Source organism: Quercus lobata, chromosome 8, assembly GCF_001633185.2.
Source record: "Quercus lobata isolate SW786 chromosome 8, ValleyOak3.0 Primary Assembly, whole genome shotgun sequence".
Lineage (NCBI taxonomy): Eukaryota > Viridiplantae > Streptophyta > Magnoliopsida > Fagales > Fagaceae > Quercus > Quercus lobata.
In genome coordinates, this window is record NC_044911.1 from 8,151,151 (window position 1) to 8,173,933 (window position 22,783).

Here is a 22,783-nt window from a genome sequence, read left to right on the forward strand (position 1 = left end):
AGGGCTACAGCATTAGAAATTTAGTAGTTTAGCATGACGGACCAGTCAGATAATGACTCAGATTGCAGTCCTACAATTAATTTAAGCCTGAGTTTAAACTTTAACATACTTTCTAAATAAAAAAATATACAGTGGTTGGGTTTGCTTTTGTGGGGACCCAGAATTTTTAAATATGTAGACCACACATACATTGCGCTAAATCAGTGAGCGGTGTAAAGTTTCTAGATTTGAAGTCAACCGCAAGCTTTAACTGTTCTTTGCAGAACTACAATTTTAAATCAGCTCGTAAGGTCTGTTCTTTGAAAAACCGCGTTGATGGTTCATAATGAGCTTCCTACTTTGCGTCGTAATATTGTATACTTCATAATTCCCATGGAGATCAATTAAATAGCAAGGAGGAAAAAAAAATACAATGATGTATAAAAAAATAAAAAAAAACTATCTAAGGAACAAATTGCTTCAAAGAGCAAAAGCTTCCACTTGAAGAACTAGAAGCAACTTTGAACTTGGGAAGTGATGTACAAAACAACTTCAACTATTAGAGTCTAAGAGCCTAGCCAGTCAACAGCTAAGGATAAAGCCTAAAAGGTATGTGGTGAAATAACTACTCATTCAGCCAACCTGCTGAATTCTGGTGTGAATAGGAACTGTGAGGACCAGGAGCAAAACCCATTGGGCTGCCTTGATACCCAGGTGGGGGTGCTCGAGGATCATAAAAGCTGTTTCTATTCATCAGATGTGACTCAGATCCTAAAGTATTCATCCTTGTGTGGTTCAACTCGTCCAGTCGGGGTGCATATCGCTGCATTGCTGACGTATTCATCCTGTAAGACAAATCAGCTGGTGGAGCTGGATGAACATAAGTAGATGACACTGATCCAATGCGGCCATATCCAGAATCATGACCTGCTAGATAATTATATCTTGGCAGATCAGGCTCAAGCTGTCCATAATAGCGAAGCCGTGTCCTTATTTCTCTGTCCCTCTGGAAGTTCTCTTCCACCTGAGTAATATTATATCTGTAACCAAGACCATCTGAGCTGTCCCTTGTGTACCCCGGAAGCTGTTCCTCCACGCTTCTAGCCCTATAATCAGAACCAGGACTAACACCAGTTGACATTCTATGGATAGTCCCAGTTAAGTAAGGGTCATCGCCACTCCGATTATATGTGCTGCCCATCTCATTGTGTTTGCTAGCCGGGCTCCCACCATAAGCTGCTGCAAACTGCATATGAGAACCAGATATGCTGGGCTCAAAATGTTGAACATTCTCACAAAGCTCAGCACGTGAAGGCATCTCAAGAGACTTGGAATGTAGACGTTCAAGTGAGGATCTGCCATCAACCACATTGGGTGGAGAACGGTGAGGCCTGCTACGTTCCTGGCCCTTCTCACCAAGCTCGGCATGTGAGGGCATCTCAAGGGATTTGGAATGCAGATGTTCCAGTGAGGGTCTTCCATCAACTACATTGGATGGAGAACAGCGAGTCCTGCCACCATCCACTTTGTTCTCTGGTGATTTCTCACCCATTCCTTTTCCGTGTTCTTTATCACGTTTCCTCTTTCTTACAAATGCCTCACTGGGCTGGTTCTTCCCACGGCCCTCACTCTCAAGGTTTACTCTATCACCACTGATGCAAGTGGGGCTTTCTTTATTACCTTCCATGACAATTGACCCACCTCTGAATATTTCCAGTCTATCACTTTTTGTGGGATCATCAGTCTGCATGGAAGCATCACCATAATGATTTTGATTGTCCACTGGATGATCATGGATTAAATTCTCAGGATGAATCTTTTTCATGTCTGATTCTTCTTCTTGTTTGAGGAGGTGACCATTTTCTTCAGCTATGGCTTTGTGTTTATCAGTCCAATCACGACGACTCCAAAGAGACAGTGGAGGTGCATGTAAATTCCACTGATCCATTTGTCTGTCATTCTCATCAACTGATCCAGGCAGATAAAATGACTGACAAGGGAGATACAAAGAAAAACCAGCATTAACCATGCCATTCTAGAAAGAATAATTTAGATATGGCCACCACAGAGAAACCAAAAAGAACATTACTTTACCTTTCCTGATAAAGATTTTCCATCCTCCCAAATAAGATCATAAGATTTTTTCTTTTTATCTAACCTGGTGAAAAGCAACAAATGTGAAAAATCAATTCATAATGTAACTTCCTTTCAACTAACCTTGGCTAAAAGCAAGAACTGTAGAGGTACTTGTGTCAACATGTGTGTGTGTGTGTGTGTGTGAGAGAGAGAGAGAGAGAGATGGACTGCAAAGTAGTACCTGTATGTGTTTGATGGAACGATGAGAATAATAAGTTTGGGGTTAAACTCGAGAGCTTTATCAATGAACTTGTTTGCCAAAGCTGCTTGGACTCCAAAAGGAGGATTTAGCCCCATGATCTGCTCAAGTAGAAAGAAACAAATAGCGAATCATTTTCCTGCAGAAATTCATTTACATTTTTAAATGGAAACAAGATATCATTTCTTACCAATTTCGACCCTGTAGGTAGCTCATTTGGTTTGACAGTAAACCAATCCCTCTTCTCAAAATTAAAGTCATTCTGGCAAAGGTTTAAAACACAAGCCAATAACAATATAAGCACATGGACACACACACACACACACACTTGGGAAGAGAGTGAGAGTCTAGCACCCAACAATATGACATAATATAGCAATACCAAAAAGAGAAAAACTACAAAATGATCAAAATGAAGAACTGAAAGTAAATACCAACGATTCTTATATTTATTAACGTTCATACTCAGGATGGTAGCCTATATGATTAGGTATTAGACTATATTATTATCAATTGAAATTTTTAGATAAGTAATGTAAATATTATTCATATCATAAAAAGGAGTCACCCATGTATATAGGAAGTATATAGCAGGGGACCAAAACAATCAAAAACTCAAATTACAAGCATTTATCAGATCATAAACCAAAGAAATAGAAAGACTTCCTATGATAGACATCCAATCTGATTGTGTTTTAAAGAAGAGTAGTTTCAAATATGCCATTGTCCTCTTAGAGTCTTCAAAACTCCGGTTATTTCTCTCCCGCCAAATGCACTATATCAAACAATAAGAGACAGCCATCCAAATAACTCCATCACGATGCTAGCCAAATTTACCTTGCCGACATGCAAGGAACTCAACCAAAGTCTTTGGCATTACCCAGTAGATACCAAACAAGGTGACCTCCATAGACCACAACTCAAAAACAACAGGACAATGTAATAAAAGACAATCTACCAGTTCTTCATTCTTTTTGCACATATAACACCAATCTAGAATCCACACTTTCCTCAAACGTAAATTATCAATAGTCTAAACAATCTCCAAAGCTACACTCCAAACAAAGAATGCAACTTTGGAAGGAACCTTTGGCTTCCAAACACTTCTCCAAGGAAAAGACTAGTTGCGTACACCCAATAAGGTCCGATAATAGCTACTCACCTCAAAGCCCCTTCTCTTACGAATTATCCAGCATATCTTATCCTCACCAATACCCCTCAACGAGACTCCATACATAACATCCATAAAATTAGACAAAGATTCCAATTCTCAATCCTGAATAGCACGCCAGAACTCCATATGAACCCCATTGGGGAACTTCATGAGATCAGCCACATAAGCCTCCTTAGCACTACTAATTTTGAACAACTCTAAAAAACACACACTCAAAGGATTATCCCCACACTAGACATCATGCCAAAATTTCACTCTAGTCCCATCTCCAATCTCAAACTTAATATAGTGAGAAAAAGTAGACTAGCCACTACTAATGGTCTTCCATAAACTCACCCCATAAGGGCTTGGAATAGAGTTGGCGCACCAACCTCGCTTTGAACTTCCATATTTAACCCTTATCACCCTTCTCCATAGCACATCTCTCTCAGACCCAAATTTCCACAACCATTTTCCTAACAACGCTTCATTAAAGCATCTCAAATTTCTAATTGAGAGACTTTAGACCCATTAGTCTGGTGGGCAGTATTTATAAAGTCATTTCCAAGTTGCTGGCTAATAGGCTGAGAAGGGTGATTATTGGGATTATCTCTAAGTCTCAAAATTCTTTTGTTCTGGATAGACAAATCCTAGATTCTGTCTTAATTGCTAATGAGTGTTTGGATGGTAGGCTCAAGGCAGGGATACCTGGGGTTTTATGTAAGTTAGATGTGGAGAAAGTTTTTGATCATGTTAGTTGGGATTTTCTTATGTATATGTTGCAGTGTAGTGGATTCTCTGAGAAATGGAGAAAGTGGATTTTGTTTTATATCTCCATAGTGAGATTTTCAATTCTAATAAATGGCTCCCCTAAGGATTTCTTTGGGAACTCTAGGGGGCTGTGCCAAGGAGATCCTCTCTCCCTACTCTTATTTGCTATTGTTATGGAGGCGTTAAGCCGCTTGTTGGATGGTGCGATTCTGGTTGGACACATCTCGAGTTTCACCATTGGTACCAAGTCTAATACCACCCTCATGGTGGCCCATCTACTCTTTGTGGATGATGCTTTAATTTTCTGTGATACTTCAACAAGTCAGATTGAATATTTGCAGGAGATTTTATCCTCTTTTGAGGCGGTGTCAGGGTTGCACATTAACTTGGCTAAGTTAGAATTAGTTCTAGTTGGAAATGTGTCTAATATGGGGGAGCTTGTAGCATTTCTGGGTTGTAGACAGTCATCTTTGCCAATGACTTACTTGGGATTGCCTTTGGGTGCTAAATTCAAGGATAGAGCGATTCAGAACTCTATTCTAGAAAGAATGGAGTGAAGATTAACAAGTTGGAAGCGATTATATTCATCAAAAGGTGGTAAGATTACCTTAATCAAAGGCACTCTCTCAAGTTTGCCAACTTATTTCCTATCTCTCTTCCCTATTCAGGTGGATATTGCTATTCGTATTGAGGCTTCAGAGGAATTTTTTATGGAGTGGGAGAGATGAGTCCCCTGAATTCTGTCTAGTAAAATGGGCCCAGGTTTGTTTCTCCCTCGCAGTTTGGCGGTTTGGGCATTAGAAATTTGAGTACCTTCAATCAAGCTTTGTTGGGGAAATGGTTGTGGAGATATGAAATAAAGACAACCCATCCTTGGAGGTGGGTTAGTGAGACTAAATATGGGAATGATTGGGGAGGTTGGTGTACAAAAGAAGTCTCTAATCCTTATGGTGTTAGTCTTTGGAGAACCATAAGACAAGGCTGGCCAGCCTTTTCGAAATCCATTCACTTTGAGGTTGGTGTTGGTGACAGAATTAAATTTTGGCATCATGTGTGGTGGGGGAGCTGCGCTTTTTGGGAGGCTTCTCCAGAACTCTATAACATTAGTTGTAATAAGGAGTCTTCTATTGCAAATGTTATGCACTTTCCTAACCAGAGGCTTCACTGGGATATTTTTTCTAGAGCTCCCCAAGATTGGGAAATGGAACAATTTTACACTTTTCTAGATCTTATCAATTCTATGCCCCTTAATGGTGAAGGTCAAGACAAACTATGTTGGAAACCGGCAGGGAATAAGAATTTTAAAGTGAGTGAGTACTATCTCTCCCTTTCCTCTACTCTTGACATTTCTTCTTTCGCTTGGAAACCTGTGTGGTGTTCAAAGGTCCCTCCTAAGGTTGCTTTCTTCTCTTGGACTGCTACATTAGGTAAGATTTTGACTATTGAGAATTTATGGTATAAGGGTGTCACCGTTGTAGATTGGTGCTATATGTGTAAAAAGAGTGGGGAATCGGTGAATCATCTTCTTCTTCATTGTCCTATTGCTTATGAATTATGGTCTATGGTGTGGACTCTATTTGTTCTTCTATGGGTTATGTTGCCATCTTATTTATTTTCGAGTTAGCAAGGTTCCTTCGGTGGGCATTGAAGCATCGATTTATGGAGGGCTGTCCCACATTGTATCCTATGGATTATTTGGCGAGAACGGAACTCAAGATGTTTTGAAGGGAAGGAATGGTCTATTTCAGAATTTAAATCTCTTCTTCTTCACACCTTGCTGGAGTGGAGTTCTTCCTTTAATCTTTTTCCTTGTTCTAATTTTTTAGAAATGCTTGATCTTTGTAATTTATGTGTTTGATGTATTGTTATCCATGTACACCCTTGGTGTACCTGGACTTTTGATTAATACAATTCTATTATTTAAAAAAAAAAAAATTGCCAGACCCCCGAATTGAATAGGAGAACATACCTTGGACCAATTCAACAAATGAAGTTTTGAGTCATCTCCCAAACCACTCCAAAGAAAATTCCTTTGGAGTTGTTCAATATGACTCACTACATCCACCCGAATTGGGGAAAAAGAAAGAAGATAAGTTGGTCAATTGGATAGAGTATTTTTTAACAAGGTAACTATACCCACTTTGGAAAGATACAACCGTTTCCATCCTGCTAACCTCCTTTCCACCTTCTCAATGATGGGATTCTAGAGTGTCTTCTCGTTTGATTTTGCACCCAATGAAAGACCTACATATTTTGTAGGAAGAGAACCCTGCTTGCAACCCAAAGCATCTACTAATAGCTCAAAATTTGGAACCGCTCCCACAGGGACTAACCCAGATTTTTCCAAATTAATTTTCAAACCCAATACGATCTCAAACCAATTGAAAATTAAATTAAAAACTTTCCACATTATTCATTCATCATACTAAACATCATTTTTTAGTAGTACATATGAAGCACCAAATATTAGAACCTAGAAAGTCCCCCTTTAAATTATTCAGTTGTCTCATTCATAAAGAAAAAAATTAGAATTTTAAATATATACATATTCAGAAAATTTATTGTGCTTATAACATTATGGGGTTTAGGATATCTATCTTAAGGCCATATTCTTTAGTAAGCATAGCTAGAAGCCACTTTCCATTTGCAATCATTTTCGCCTAATAATAATAAGAGGGCATTAACATCTAAAAACACATCTCCCGTTGCCATGTTTCTGGACATGGGACAAAGACCCCTTTAAAAAGTAAGTCTGTGTTGACTTGGGTTTATCTCTAGCACAGCCATGTTTACAAGTCATAGAAAAAAAAAAGTATCTAGTTCAGAAGATCAGTGGTATGAGAACTTAGAAAGGTAAAGATACCTTTGCTTGAAAAATATCAAAGTTTTTGTATGAACACTTCTTGCCTTTCTCTTCCAGCTTTTTGTTCATCAGGACACTAAAATCATTGGCACCACAACAGAAGTCCACTATCTGTACAAGGGAGCAATTCGTAATCAGGAGAATGACAATAAAAATTACAATAACAATGTTAGCAATGATACCTGACAATTCATCTCAATGAAACTCTACTAGTAAATCTTTTAACTATTAATCTATTATCCCATGTATAGAGCACAGATACAAGTTCTACCGTCTGAAAAAGATGATGTTACTAACATGGTACTACCAAGAAACCAGAGAACATTACAAATATGGACTAAGGGTTGCCAAACAATACAACTGTACAGAATAGTAAAGAAGAAACAATTAGCACAAAGAAAAAATGACCTTAATAGTTTTACCAGTCTCCTTAGTCTCAAAAGTGATTGATTTATGTGCCTCTGAATTTAACCCCACCAACCAACATTTTCACTCAGTTTACCCAAGATAAATGCATCAATAAAATAACCATATTATCCTTCATCGCGCCATGTGGGGTCTATGGCAGGAGAGGAATTCTAGGACTTTTGAGGGCTATGAAAGATCAATTCATGACTTGTAGCTTTTATTCCTTGTGACTTTGTTTGAGTGGATAAGTGCTTTGGGGGTGCTTTCTTGTGCTGCGTTGCCTGATTTGCTTGTTTGAGGATGTAATTTTAACTTTTAATTTTGGTTCATCTGTTGTACACTCCTGTGTACATGGGTGGTGCCTTTTCAGCTTTTTAAATGAAATTTTACTAATAAACAAAAAGCCATAATTGGATAAAATTATTGATTAGAGTCTAGACTGAAGACTTTGCTGGACAACGTTCATCAGCTAAATTATCTAAAAAACTATGAGCTCTCCAAATTCCTTTCTTTTTATTATATTGTTGTTTTTTCATTCCATTGGTTATTAATTACAAAAAATCCCAATAATCAACTATTTCAAACATCATATGATTACATGGAAAAATTCTACCCAACCGTATGCAATCACTTACAAGAGGAGAATATTTTGCTAAAAGTATTTTTTTTTATACTTCCTGCCAGCCCATTACATTGCAAAATACCACACCATCAGCTGTCTATGTTGCACAAAATTTCAAACAGTATCTGCATAAACTTTTCCAGACCAAGATAATTTGTTTTTTTTGTGAGAAAATATGTTTCCTAGTTTTTAATCGGAGAATGCTTGATCAAAATTTTAAAAAATTGAAATATTATGGGATAAAGAAAACTTGAGAGAGGAAGTACAAAAGAGATTAACGTGGTTTGGTCAATAAGACCGCTGTCCACAATACCAAAAGCCAAAGGGCTATATCTTTCATTCACTTGATTGATTACACATTACAGGGGAATCCATATTTATAATGGAATTTACAGAATTAGAAAATAGGTCAACCATCAATTCATTATATGTATATCAATATAATCAATTGCTCCAATCCCTTGATTTCATCTTAAATTGGTGGGAAGTGTAATACTTTCCAACACTCCCCTCAAGTTGTGTAATAATATTTGATAATACAATTAGCCAATAAAGGAGAAACTTGGTATGAACCAATTTTAGTGCTTCAATGGCACATAAAAATAAATGACAACTCTCCCTTATAAGAAATCTGCATGAAACCCCCCTATGAAGATGTCACCACAATATTAAAGGTCGTACCCAATGCACAAACCTTCCATTTTTATAGGTTTGAGGAGGTAATTAGTAGGCAACCTAACCCCCAACTTTTTTGAAGGCTAAACTCAAATCACGACTTGATGTGACAAAATCCTTTAATATGATGCAAAGTACGAGGAGTGTGAATTGCATAGGTAATATTAGAAATATGCATGAAGAAATTGGAATAACTAACGTTTATTTTTTATTTTTCATGATGGAAATATTCCGGATTATAGTGATGTAATTCTCACTTAAAACCAATAATAAAAGATGATTGACAAGGTGATTACATTACAAGTCACCAACAAGAGGAAAATTATGTGAGTGAAGATATTCAAGCAAGGTCCAATTGACGTGCTTAATTGATCACATAAGAAATTAATGTGATTTGGTCAATAAGACCCACGTTCACAACACCAAAAGCCAAAGGGCTACATCTGTCATCACTTGATTGATCACATATTTCAAGGGAACACATATACATAGGTAAAGCTTTATTTAAAAGAATTGTCAGACTTAACATCTTCATAACAATACATACTTTTAAGTATGTTCTCATGAAAACCTACAAAGTAGCATATTCCTTAGCTAAGTTGACTTGTAGGATGGAAGTTGTAGATTTTGATGATATTTCTTTATAAGTGAGAATTACATCACTATAATTAGGACTATTTAAACCATCATGAAAAATAACATATAAACATATTTCATGAAGAATCTATGGAAGTTAGAATAAACAAAGCACAAAGATTCTTACCATGTCGCCATTTTGTGCATACCAATGAAGCTTATCAACAATCTGCACATTTAAAATCATGCTTTTAGCTATTCCAAGGCTTGATGGAAGTATATCTACAAGCGCAACATATATACAGCAGAGGTAAAATAAACATGCTATGATTAATGGCAAAAGTATATCTCATGTCATTAATTTAAAATCACGGAAGACATGAGACATGAAGTGACAAAGTGATGTGACATTAACTTTGACATGAACTTCATAACTGTGTCCAGTTGCACACGATTATGTACACAGTTACACATATGCACCCCACCATCTCAAACAGATTATCCTCCATTTTTCTTGCTTTCCCAAATCCCCTCTACCCAACTCAAACCAAAATCGCAATAGTCAAAAGACATCTAGTTTATTATTCTCTTTCTTCCCCATTTTTTAAGCCATCTAATGACTGCACAACAAACAGTAGTAGATCTAACCAACTGTGTAGTATGTATCAATACACAAAAATAATTACATAACATACAAGAACGGAATAAAATATTAAAGAATGATACAATATTAGAATAGCCTTGAGGCAAAAAAAAAGAAAGATATTATACCCCTTCAAGTTTCTCCACTTTTGTAAAATGACGACCAAAGGATGTGTAGCGATTACCATGAAGAAAAGGTGAAAGATATACTCTAAGCTTGCTCTGTAGAAATACAAATCAATAAAGCCAATAAGAATAAGAGAAAACCTCCCTTCTAATATCAAGTGACAATACAATTAATCCAACAAATATCAGCAATGTTACATAGACCTTCATGCCAAAATAAATAATAGGAGCATGTGGACAAGACAAGCTTGCAGAGCATATGCCAGAAGCAAATAAAAGTGGGGCCAGAAACACAAAATCTTAACCTATCGAACCAACTTTTGCCACACAAAAAAATAGAGAACTCATATAAATTTTTAAGCAGAACTCTGAAACTATTTCTCTTTCTTGAGAATACATAAAAGTTCCCATAAACTAGGGGAACAAGAGAGCAACTTGATTTCTTCGAGAGATCAGCTTTTAGCCACCTTCGCAGGTCTTTATTTGATTGGTCTTGTTCAGGGGCTTTTACACATAGCGAACTCTATTCCACTGTTTTTAGAGTCTCAATACTTTTGTACACAATATTTTTTGTGATTCTTTAATTGTGTCATTTCTACATGAAGTAATATCCATTTAATAAAATAATATTTATCCAAAAAAAAAATTCAATTTAACTATCAAATCTTCAATAGTGACAACCACACACAAATTGTTGAAAAAAAGCCACCTACACAACATCAGAGGCCACAGATTTCATAATGTTTCCTGCAATAACCAATCCCAGCATATACATGAACAAAAAAGAGTCCAAATTGTTTGGTCTCAAACCCAATTGACATGCTTTTTAACTCATCAATTTTGTTTGTTTGAAAAAATAAATTTATGGTGCAGACAAGAGGCAGAGTAAGACTTTCTATAATCTATATCATAGGCGCCAAAGTCAACAATGCAAGAAAAGGATAATCAACCTCCTTTTTTAAAATTCATGAAATAAAGGATATGCCTCTTTCAAATCGTCAGTTACATATGTCCTACTAATATAAAACAAAAAAAAGTTTGCAATATGCAGTAACATTTGAAGTATCACCGAATACAACATACACCACTATCACCCCTAGAATGTTTGCATGAGACTAATCTGCAGCTTCCAAAGTGATACGATATACACTAGGAAACTCTAAAGACAATTATTTCCAGACACAAATCCACAACGTGCTTAAGTGTCAGCTTCTGATTGGTGCACCAATCCACTTTTTCACAAGAACCAATGGTGGTCCCATGTGATATCCAACCACAAGTTGACACTCGAGCATAATTTAGATTAGCATGTGAAAATAGTTGTGTCTGTAGGCAGACTCGATATAAACCCATAACATTTATTAAAAAAAAAAAAAAAATCAGCCAGTGACTTTAGCTCACAAGGACCTCCTCCCCTTGTAAGAGCTAGTGGAGGGTGAGGTCGTGGGTTTGACTGCATACATAACCTACCAATCAAAATGAAAAAACATTAAAAAAAAAAAAAAAAAAGAGTTGAAATCTCAAAATGAAAAAGAACAGAAAATTTTACATCTTAAATATATATATTTTTAAAATAACGTAGGGAGCCTTTTAAAGAAGAGCCCTTGGACTTGCCTCTAGCTAGTAAAACCTTTGGGCAACAAACCCCACCCCTGAAGAGAAGTAACAATAATTTGATTTGAATAAAAAGCTTATGCACAGCCCAAAATATACAAAAGATTCAGTCACAACTATCAACACTGGTTTAAATCCACAAAATACCCCAACATCCAAAATATGTCTGTTTTTATCTAATTAAAAAAATAAAATGAACATATTAGGCACAAGCGCCATGTACATCTTTGATACTGCACAACCTTAGTACTAGAAATACACAACTATGCAAGTCTAAACAGGATATGTTAGGTGCAGCGCTCAACACAGAATTTCAAAAAAAAAATGGAACTTTCTTCATTACTAGCTTGAGATAACCAAAAAAAAAAAAAAAAAAAAAAAGGACCTCATAGAACTGAAAGATTCTAGGATAGGCAACCACCTTCCACTTGAATATCTGTTGCAGAACCTCAGGTCCGCACACAGCTTCTGCATCCTCACGACTGCGGCCATCCTCCAGCTTCCCTAAAGCATCTCGAACCGCCTTCATTTAAAAAATACAAATAACAAAAACAACAACATTAATAACTACAGATGACATCCATTTGCAGCAGTAAGAAAACTTAAGATGGCACATGTACCTCCACTGAACCCTCCAACTTCCCCAAAGTAATGGTCTTGTCCACTATATATTTTGATGAGTAAGCATGAGTAGAGGGAACTTTGTGCTTTTCTATAACATCTTCTAAAGTTACTGCTTTATTGGCATCTTTCAACAAAGCCAACAATCTACATTGCAAGAAATATATCTTTAAATAAGACACCATTAAGAATACATAGTTAAACTTCAAAATAGATGGCATGTGACAATGACAATTTCTTTGTAATATAAAGAGAAAACTAATTTGGTAAAATTTAGAAAATACAGAAAAATCTAATTTCATAAAATTTAAAAGTTGTATCAAGCCCGTAAGTAATATAAAAAGTCACAATTAAGTTCTTCTGTCAGTCTAACAGATGACTAGTCATGTTAATTCTTATGTGACAATTGATGTGAGTAACATAAGTCACTTAAACATTTGCAATCTTACCACACCTAAAGAAAGTAATCATATAACAACTTCTTTGTTGGTATGGCTTATCCATGTAGCATTTCATTTTTGGTTTCTAATTAGATGTAACCCACCCCACCCCCAAAAAAAGGAACTTCTTTCGTTCTCTCTATGTTTCTCTTCCCCTTTTTAACCCAACAACCTTTTCTGCCTAAAAACTGCCAACCAAAATAGCACTGACTAAATCCCCAACAACCTTTTCAGGTCCTTAAGAGTCATTTAAGATTTAAGAAATTTTTTTCTCTAGTCATGGCTATGCCATGTCAGTCAAAATAGCTTTGTAAATATCTTCCATCACGTTTGACTAAAGCAATGACCTAGCTGCAACTTTTTAAATTATTTGAAGTCTAAATTACAGAACTAAATCAAATATTTGTGGAAGTTTCAAAGACTAAAATAGTAGGTTGCCCTAATATTAATTATTTACATTAAAACAAAGGATTTAAGTATTCAAAGTAAAAATAGAAGATTTACCTCCTTTCAGAATCAGCATCTAATGATGGTAGTGGACTGCTCAGCTTCTTGGTGGCAGGCTTAACTGTCATAGTCTTATTTGCTTCACCATTAAGCATATCCTGCTTCCTGGGCTTAACTTTCCCATTGGACTTCATGAGGTCAAATAACCTATAGCCTAGGGAATGTTTGTTTTCATCAGCAGTAGAGGACTTATCTACCTCCATTGAGATAGACTTTGCATTTTCATTCAAAAGCTTTCTCGATGCATTATTTACTTTCATTTTCCTTGAGATATCTGATCCAGATATTACTTTATCACTATTTTTGGTATTTCCCACCTTCACAGCTGAGGATGACTTCTGATTCTGTCTAGCTACTTTCACAACAGTTCTTTCTCGGAAGGAGTCATCTAAGGCAAGATTTTTCTTCTTAAACAGATCTTTTTCTTTATTTCCGAGGGAGTCTGATGCTTGTTTTTTATTTTCTTCCACCGTTACCTTCTTTTTTTCAAAAGTAGTCTTAACTCCAGGGAACTTTACGTGGTCTCTTATTGGAGTTCCAAGTTCTCCATCTATTTCATGTTTTCTGGTCAATTGGACAAAAGCATTCAATAAGTACAGCCAAATAGTAAAGGGGAAAAAAGTGCAGCCCATTTAAACAACTTACAAGCAGTATATTAGTATACGGTTGGGTAATAGACCTTCCCAAGCCCTTGCTATAATCCCTTCATCCTCTATATCTTCAAAAGCAATCTTCCTGATAGAAGCAACTCAAGCATCAAGCATATACATATTACTTATAAAGGAGCATATTCTCATAGCTGGTATTGGAAAAACAAGAATAGAAATCACATTTTTTTTGTAAGTAACAATTAATAAGTACCTTGGCAAGCATTTCCTGTGGTACGACTTAGGACAACGCCGACACACAGCAAACTGCAATTGAGGATCTTTCTTATTCTCTCCTTGTTTACAAACACTGCATTTATGGATTGGACATGTGAAAGACCCCCCTGCAGCAATCTTTTTCTCAAGCTCCTCTGCAGCAGCTTCATCCTCCCGATGGAGCAATTTTGACACACAACGTGGATGATAGAAATAGCCACAGGTTGCATTAACACAAGGAAAGACCTAAAATGCAGTTGGTTAGAGCCATTAAATTGCATATCCAAATAAGTAGCCATAGAGAAATCCAGAAAGAATGTTCAACATTCACTGAAATCTTGGGCCTAATAAATCATGAAAAAAAAAAATGCCCAGAGATATGTTCTCCTCGCCATACAGTGTTACCTTTATGTTGCATTAAGACATCAGGAACTACATTCATTGTTTTGATATAAATTGTATAACATTATAATTAAAAATAAAAATTATGAAAAAAATGAATAGGGAGTCATCAACAGCCGTTTACAGACTGAAGAGGATAGTAAAACAAGAGAATTAGGTGTGACATTCAAAACAACTTATCATCTGGAGCAAGAGAATTAGGATTTCCTTTGTGATTATCTTCTTTTATGGTCAGTTTGGATGGAGGGGGAGGGAGGGGGAATAGAGGAGAGTAGTGTAGTAAAGCTAGCCAAAATTGGCAGCAATGACTTTTTTCCAGCACTGTTAGTTGCAGCTGATGTGTTTGTTGTTTTTGAGGAATTTCATTACTGTAATTTTTTTTAAAAAAAAATCCCCTAATGCCTCATTTATAGCATTATTAATCCCCAAGAAACATAATGCTATCAATATATGGGATTTTAGACCCATCAGTTTGATTGGTAGCATTTATAAAATTGTGGCTAAGGTGTTGGCCAATAAATTGAAATGGGTGCTGGATAAACTTATTTCTGCATCACAAAATGCATACGCAGGTGAAAGACAGATTTTGGATTCGGTGCTCATTGCCAATGAGTGAAGATAGTAGGATAAAAAGTGACATTCCTGGCATTATCTGTAAGCTGGATATAGAAAAGGCTTTTGACCATGTTAATTGGGAGTTTCTTCTCTATTTATTAAAGAGGATGGGGTTTGGTGAAAAGTGGAGAGGATAAATTCATACTTGTATCAGCGCACAGAACAATTTTTGGTTTTGGTTAAGGTCTCCTTGTGGATTTTTTGGCTCTTCTAGGGGATTACTGCAGGGGGGCCCATTAACTTCTTTGCTCTTCATCTTTTTCATGGAAGTTCTCAGTAGAATGCAGTAGAAGATGGAGGGTGCAGGACTTATTAAAGGATTTGAGGCGGGGAATTCTGATGCTGGTGGGTTGTCTGTCCCACATTAATTATTTGCTGATGATACCATCCTGTTTTGTGATGCTGACACTACACAGATTGTGTACATTCGATTGTTACTGACATGTTTTGAGGCAGTAACTGGGTTGCGAGTTAATTTGGGAAAAAGTGAGATGGTGCTGGTGGGTGAGGTGGAGAATGTGTATGAGCAGGCTGATCTTTTGTATTCCAAGGTGGGATCATTGTCTATGGCTTATCTTGGCATGCTGTTGGGGGTTTCTCTTAAATCAATGGGAATTTGGAATGGAATCCTATTTCGGAGAAATTTGAATGTCGTTTAACTGGTTGGAAGAGGATGTATTTATCTTAGGGGAAAAGGTTTAAGTTATTAAAGAGCACGTTATCAAGCTTGCCAACTTATTATTTATCTTTATTCACCGTTCCCAACAAACTGGCAAATAGAATAAAGCAGTAGTTTCTAGGTGAAACCATTTGTAAACTAGGAAGTAAATGACAGGTGGAGATTTCAGAGCAGCAGGAAAAGTGCTTTGATTGTGAGCCAGGAGGATATTTAATTGGAAGACTACTTACTCTGCAAGGTTTCCTAGTAATAAATTACACAACTTTAAGAAGATAACATTGGGTGTGTATTTCAAAAATTAGAAACAGAAAGCTAAAGCACATCATACAAGTCATACCAAGATAAAAAGAAGAAGAAAAGCAAGCTCACTTAATCAAGATTGTTGCATCAAACTTGTCAGCTACAAGTAAACATGAGGAAGGCCTGATTTAAAAAGAAATGCAGAAAAAGAGTGGGCAGGAGGGGGAAAGCGAGCTGATAACATTATCTTCCTTCTTTGAAACAGAAGAAACGTATGAGCTAAAAATCCCTTGGTTTTGAAATTGATCTCTTATCATTGTACAATTAAAGACTCACTAACAAAAATTAGAGAAAGTTCATAAAAGCTATGGCAGAAAATAATACAAAATGAACATACTGAAGAAGAAAAAAAAAAAGGAAAAAAGCAAACAAACAAACAAAAACATTGGTTAAAATTATACCTCAGCAGCTGAAAACTTGTCAGATGATCCCAGCTTCCCACAAACAAAGCATTGATGCCGTTTCAGTTCACAACTTTTACAGAAAAAGTTCTGCATCTCCTGCAAGTATGAAACAAAAAATTCAATGGTGATGCTAAAAAGATATAAAAGAGAATAAGAATTTCAAAGGTATGCTAAGCAGTAACATACATCCACTTCTTCCTGTGCATACCCAAGAGAGTCACACATAGATTCGTCACCAGCTTCTACAGTTGCATGAAAGGATCTCATGCATCTTCCCTCACAACTGCATTAGAAAACAAATAACAGCACACCATTAACCAATGCATGAAGTCAATCAAAAGAATGCATAATCCACCAAACAACAGACCATGAATAAGGAGTTAAGGACCATCTGGAGGTCCCCAAAAAATAGATTTATATCAAAAGAAGTGGTGTAAGTAGCCATGTCACATTAATTATAGACAAAATTAAACCCACACTATCTATATTGAGAATATAATCTCAGCAGTTTATCAGGCGAATTTGGATTAGCTTTTTGTTGAAAAGCTTATTTACATATCTGTTGAAAGCTAGTAAAAGTGCAATTTTACATAGAAAAAAAATCAGGTTTCAAAAAGCTATAAATAAGCAAATGAGATAAACTTTCTTTCTATGACTTCCAGTTATAGTGTTCGGTTGTCATTATTAACGTATGTACACTATTATGTGTTAATAATGATAACAATAACAATATATATATATATATATATATATTTTTTTTTTCCCTTTATAGATAAGTAAGAATTCATTTATTATATAAAAGATATCACCCAACACATGGGATATGTGCTAGTGATGTATTACAAGAGTTACATAACCAATTGTCCCAAAAGTTTAAGTTGTTAGGAAATTGTGAATTTAATCATTTAACCATAATTCTAACACTTCTCCTCATGTGTTGGCCTAAACTCCTCCTTAATAAGTGGGGTCCAACACGTGGGATTTTCAACATTTCAAATGGAAAGTAGAGTAAGATTGAACTCAATATTTCCTACCCTGATACTAAGTTAAATATTCAATTGTCCCAAAAGCTTAAGCTGTTAGGAAATTGTGAATTTAATTATTTTTTTTATAAGAAATTGTGAATTTAATCATAAATCTAAAATGTATCAAAAAGTACAGCAATCAATAAAATTCAACAAACTAGAGAAATAATGACTTCTTAGAGAAGACATGCAATCATACAAAAGGTGTAGAAAAAGAGATTTCAAAGCAAGCCTTGAACTTTCCATTCCAAGCTTTTACACGTTCGACTATCCATTTCCTTCCCAATAACCCACATATAAGACATGGAGGAATAGCCTTCCAAATCTCCATTATATTGTCTAAGGCCACATCCAACAAGCCAGCAGCTCCATGATCCTCTTTGGCATACCCATTGTAGTACCACCCCCCCTCCCCCCCCCAAAAAAAAAGGACCATAGATCTCTTGGCAATGGACAATGGAACAACATGTTATCCACTAATTCCCCTGCTTGCTTAGAGCATCCACATTGGTGGAGCTATAATTTTAGCTATTTGGCACCACAAAAAACTACTTTATCTATTTTACCTTCTCACTTTACAAAACATCCAACATTGGTGATTTTATTTTAGCTTTCATCGCAAAAAAATAATATAAATAACACAATATAATAATATATCAACTACAATAAAATAATGTATATCCACTACAATAAACACCCATCACAACCACCAAAACCACAACCTCCCTGCACATAGAAAATTCCCAAACAAACATTTACAAGCTGAAAAAAATAATAAGCACAACAATCTATCTCTTTACAATATTTTCCTCAATTCAGTCTCAAGCTGATCAGAAAATGCAGGAAAAATACCATTTGACCCAGCAAAACCCAATTTCAATTAACAATCAAATAATTAATATATCATCTGTTTTCTCAGTAACCAAACAAAAGGGTTGCATGATTCCAACCCAAATCCCCAATCTTTTTCCTTAACCCAAACCATCAAAAATCACCAATCACAAATGAAACTTCAAAAAATTTAGGATCTTTTCAATAACCCCAAAGCAGAATCAACAACATAAATAAACACACACAAAGAAGGTGATGGGGCGTGGCCTGCGTGGGCTGGCGATGGCTGATTGAACAGAGAACTTCGGTGAGGATGATGGATGAACGGAGCTGGGCTTTGAAGATGGGCGAGGAGGATGATAAATCGAGTCGGTGATGGTGTGTGGGTTGGAAAGGGCGAGATGGGTCAATGAGAAAAATGGGCAAGATGGGTCGGATATATGTCGGCGTGGGTCGGCTTGAGTCTGTGGCGACTGGGCTCGTGCAGATCAACAATGGAGGAAGAGAGAAACTTAGAGTGGAGATGGTGAGAAAAAGTGAGGAGAGCGACGGAGGAATAGAAATGAAAGAGAAGAAAGAGGAAAAATAAGGATAAAAAGAAAGAAAAGAAATCAGTAAAATAATTAAAGTAGTGTGATCGCAAGAATAAATAAGTGTTTTTTTTTTTTTTTTTTAACCTTTGAGCCACCGTGCACAACTGTCTTTGGCTGTGCACTGTAGCAAAAAAGCCAAAAATTTTGACTATTGTTCCACCAATGGAGCCTCACTTTTGCATTTAGTGGTGCTAAAAATAGTAATATAGCTTTTTAGTACCACCAATACTAATGCTCTTACGCGTACAACACCAATCCACAATGATAATTATTCTTCTTCGTAGATTATCAATCGTTAATATCTTCCATAAAGCAGTAGTACAAGTAAAGAGAGCTACTTTGGCAGAACTTTGACTTTCCAAATAGACTTCCAAGGAAAAGATAATGCATTCCCACTCAGTAGAACCCTATAATAAGATTTGATTTCAAACAGCTTACTCTTGGTAAGAACCCAGCAAATTATGTCCTCACCACCCCTACGGATTTACTTTCAATGCTAAATCTTCGTGTGCCTTCCATTATGCTATGAGTTCAGTCACTAAAAATGCCAGTAACCTACTGACTACCACCCCTACTACCTATATGGACCTCCAAATGTTGCTTTCAAGGAAGTCCGGTGTGGGGGCTGGTGGCTTCCTAAGCTCTTTGCGCCGCTCTAGGCTCTAGGCTCTTAATACTGAATTTATGATATAACTTTTTTTTTTTTTGGAATTATCAAAAAAAAATATATATATATATATTTGTGCAGTGATGATGATGACAATGATAAAAACAATACAAGCAGGAAGAAAAAAAGAAAAAGAAAAAAGATGATGTGTACAGTAAAGTGAATCTCAAATTAGTCTAACCCATGATAATGGACAATATAAGTCATAAGATATTAAGTGCCAGAAATTTTTTTTTCCCCGGAAAATAAAGATTTAATTACCAGATAACCAATTAAAAAGTACATACCACAAAAGATCACCACCATTATCACAAAATGCACAAACAGAATCAAACACATCCTCTTCTTCATCTTCTTCTTCATCCAAAATATCATCATCTACACCATCAACTATAAATCCAGACATGTCTGTAGTTTGAACAACCTGAAATACAGATAAGTTCACTGGCTTAAAAAACAATTTTAAAAAATAGAAGTTACAGAGGAATGGGACAAAAAAAAAAAAAAAGCACAGACAAGTAGGACTGCAGGAGTATAACCTCATCAGGTAGTTTTCTCTTCCCAGGCTTCTCCTCGAGAAATGTGCGTAAGAGCTGTTCAAATCACAAATGGTCATTGTAATACATAAGTAAAATGATGTCCTCCTAACAAACAGCAAACTGTGAGTATATACTTTTAAACAAGAAACGGTTATGGTTTAAGCAAAACTGACTCAAGAAGGATCATGCAGCATCCCTCCAATACAAGAAAGTAGTGGATTAGATACACGATCCTCAAAGAAACAAGTAAAGCTAGTGAGAATTAAACATGTTAGTGATAGCTAAAAAATAATTTAGCAACATGTAAAAACAAACTCTCACAAAATCAATCCAAGTACACTTTTGCTTCCACCTTGTTCACTTAAACATAGCCAGAAAGTCCATACTCCAGAAGAAAAAGAATGAATCCTCCAACAAGATTCCTCAAAGACCAAACTGGCATGTTTAATGAATAAGAACCATCCTTTTTTTTATTGATAAATTACACACACACACACACACACCTGGTGAGTCTTGAACCCACGACCTCATCCTCTACCTTGCTCTTGAAGAGGAGAAAGTGCCATTTGACTAGAGCTCATTGGCTCATTCATAACAATCATCAAAACATTCTGATTCTTCTCAACTTCTTAAGAAGAACTGATGATTTATGGAATTCAAAAGACAATGGTAACATGCATATTGCATTGCACATCACAATTAATAACCCAAAGAAAGATAGACAAACCTTGGAGTTTGCGAAGGTATCATCCCTATTAACAGCTTCACTAATTAAAGGCAGGTGGTCCACCAGATCATTTTGAGAAGGTCTGACATCATACAAGCTGCAATTACAGTTAGAATAAGCTGTCAAAAAACTGCACTAGGAATACAAAGGAAAGGATTTTTTTTTTTTTCATTAAAAGTTTATAGATTTACCTGAAGACTTTAGACAAGTGATCCCAACAAGATTTTCCTGATGCTTCGGGGTTTTTCCTCAAGAAATGAAGGTACTGCACTGTTACCAGGACTGTCCTAATCATATCCTCATAGCTTTTCCTTGGCCTCTCAATCTTGGTCCAATGATTTCCCTTGAGTAGAACTGATATCTCGGGTTTCAAATTGGAAAGATCAAACCTCCATGCTATAACTTGCTTATGTAATTTTTGAAGCCCTTTGTCAGCATCTCCACGTAGGTATATTTGTTGTTTTTTTCCATCCAGAATCTCACCCTCTCTCCATTGAATTGGCAAACCAATAAAAGAAATTGGTTCGTTTTTTTCATCCCAAAAATAGTAATTTTCAACACAATTGGGCAGGCTCTCAGCCTCATCATCAGATGATGCCATAACTTTCTCTCAGTCACACCCTTGCCTTACACCTAAAAATGACATTCAAAGAAGAAATAGTGTAGATTTAAAATCATAACCCAAAAAAAATTAAAAAATTGAGAAATCTTTAACACAACTGATACTCAATAGCTCCGAAAAAACCACCTTAAGTGGGCAATTACGAGACCAAACATCAAGCCAAAATTTCACTCCAGTATCATCACCCACATCAAACTAAAGAAACCAGGAAAGGTCAACCCATTCCCCATCTTATAGATTTCCAAAGACTTGCACCATAGGGACCCGTCATACTTTTAGCTCACCATCCCCCTCCCCCATTCATTCCCATACTTCGCCTCTCTCACCCTCCTCCATAAAAACCTCCCTCTCATTCCCATATCTCCACAGCCACTTCCCTAACAAAGCTTGATTAAATCTTTTCACGTTCCTTATCCCAAACCCCCTGCCTCCATATCTTACCGGTTCAAAATTCTGATTCTTTATAAAAAGTAAAATCAAAGTACTGAATTTTAAAGCTTCAAGATACTACATTACTTCTCTCTCTCTCTCTCTCTCTGTGTATGTATATGTATAATCACACTCCACTCTCTATTCACATGTACATGATTAATGTCACTCACAACGAATTTATAAGGCAAAGCAAAAACCCAGTTTGGTTTCCGAGAAAATAAATACAGAAATCGAAAGCAAATTCGAAACACAATAAAAAAAATAAAGAAGAATAAAATAAAATAAAAAACAAAACAAAACAATAGCCTCTCAATTGAGCCTAAAAGCCATTTCGGCATTCCAGAAATCTGAACTTCAATTTCCATCGTTTTCTCGGTAACCAAACAACAGCCCTAGGGTTCGCAAACAACCAAAACTAAAACTAAAAAAAAAAAAAAAAGACCTTTCAGAAACTACAATAAGCAATAACTTTGCATAGCGATAATTGTTTACCTATTGATCAGAGCCACAGTCACAGACCGCGAAAACGCTTAGTTTGAGCTTTTTGGTGAAGACGAAGCGATTGCAAATTCGCAAGGGTTCGGGTTCCAAATTTTTGTGAAATATGGCTTCGATTTTTTTTAATTTTTGGGGGTGAGAAAGATTTTTCTGAATATTTGCTATTTTTGTTGCTTTGTTTTCGGTTGGGTGGGTTCGTGGGCAAAGGTGGACTAGCACGCACCTGATTTTGTAGATCGTATGTACGGTTGTGA

The 22,783-nt window shown here is 36.2% G+C and overlaps 1 protein-coding gene across 1 annotated transcript; it reads right to left on the reverse strand.

Moving 5' to 3' along the window:
- Nucleotides 1–447: 447 nt before the first annotated feature.
- Nucleotides 448–22,729, reverse strand: LOC115954724 (protein ENHANCED DOWNY MILDEW 2). The gene is made up of 19 exons (XM_031072646.1): nt 22,524–22,729; nt 21,169–21,610; nt 20,978–21,074; nt 20,251–20,304; nt 19,999–20,135; nt 16,782–16,878; nt 16,593–16,691; nt 14,194–14,441; nt 13,978–14,067; nt 13,330–13,896; nt 12,385–12,532; nt 12,186–12,287; nt 10,154–10,246; nt 9,570–9,611; nt 7,102–7,212; nt 2,505–2,576; nt 2,297–2,415; nt 2,074–2,137; nt 448–1,969 (listed from the first exon to the last, which is right to left on the reverse strand). Exons 2-19 carry the CDS (start codon nt 21,576–21,578, stop codon nt 605–607), a joined length of 3,915 nt encoding a protein of 1,304 aa, XP_030928506.1. The 5' UTR covers nt 21,579–21,610; nt 22,524–22,729; the 3' UTR covers nt 448–604.
- Nucleotides 22,730–22,783: the final 54 nt, after the last annotated feature.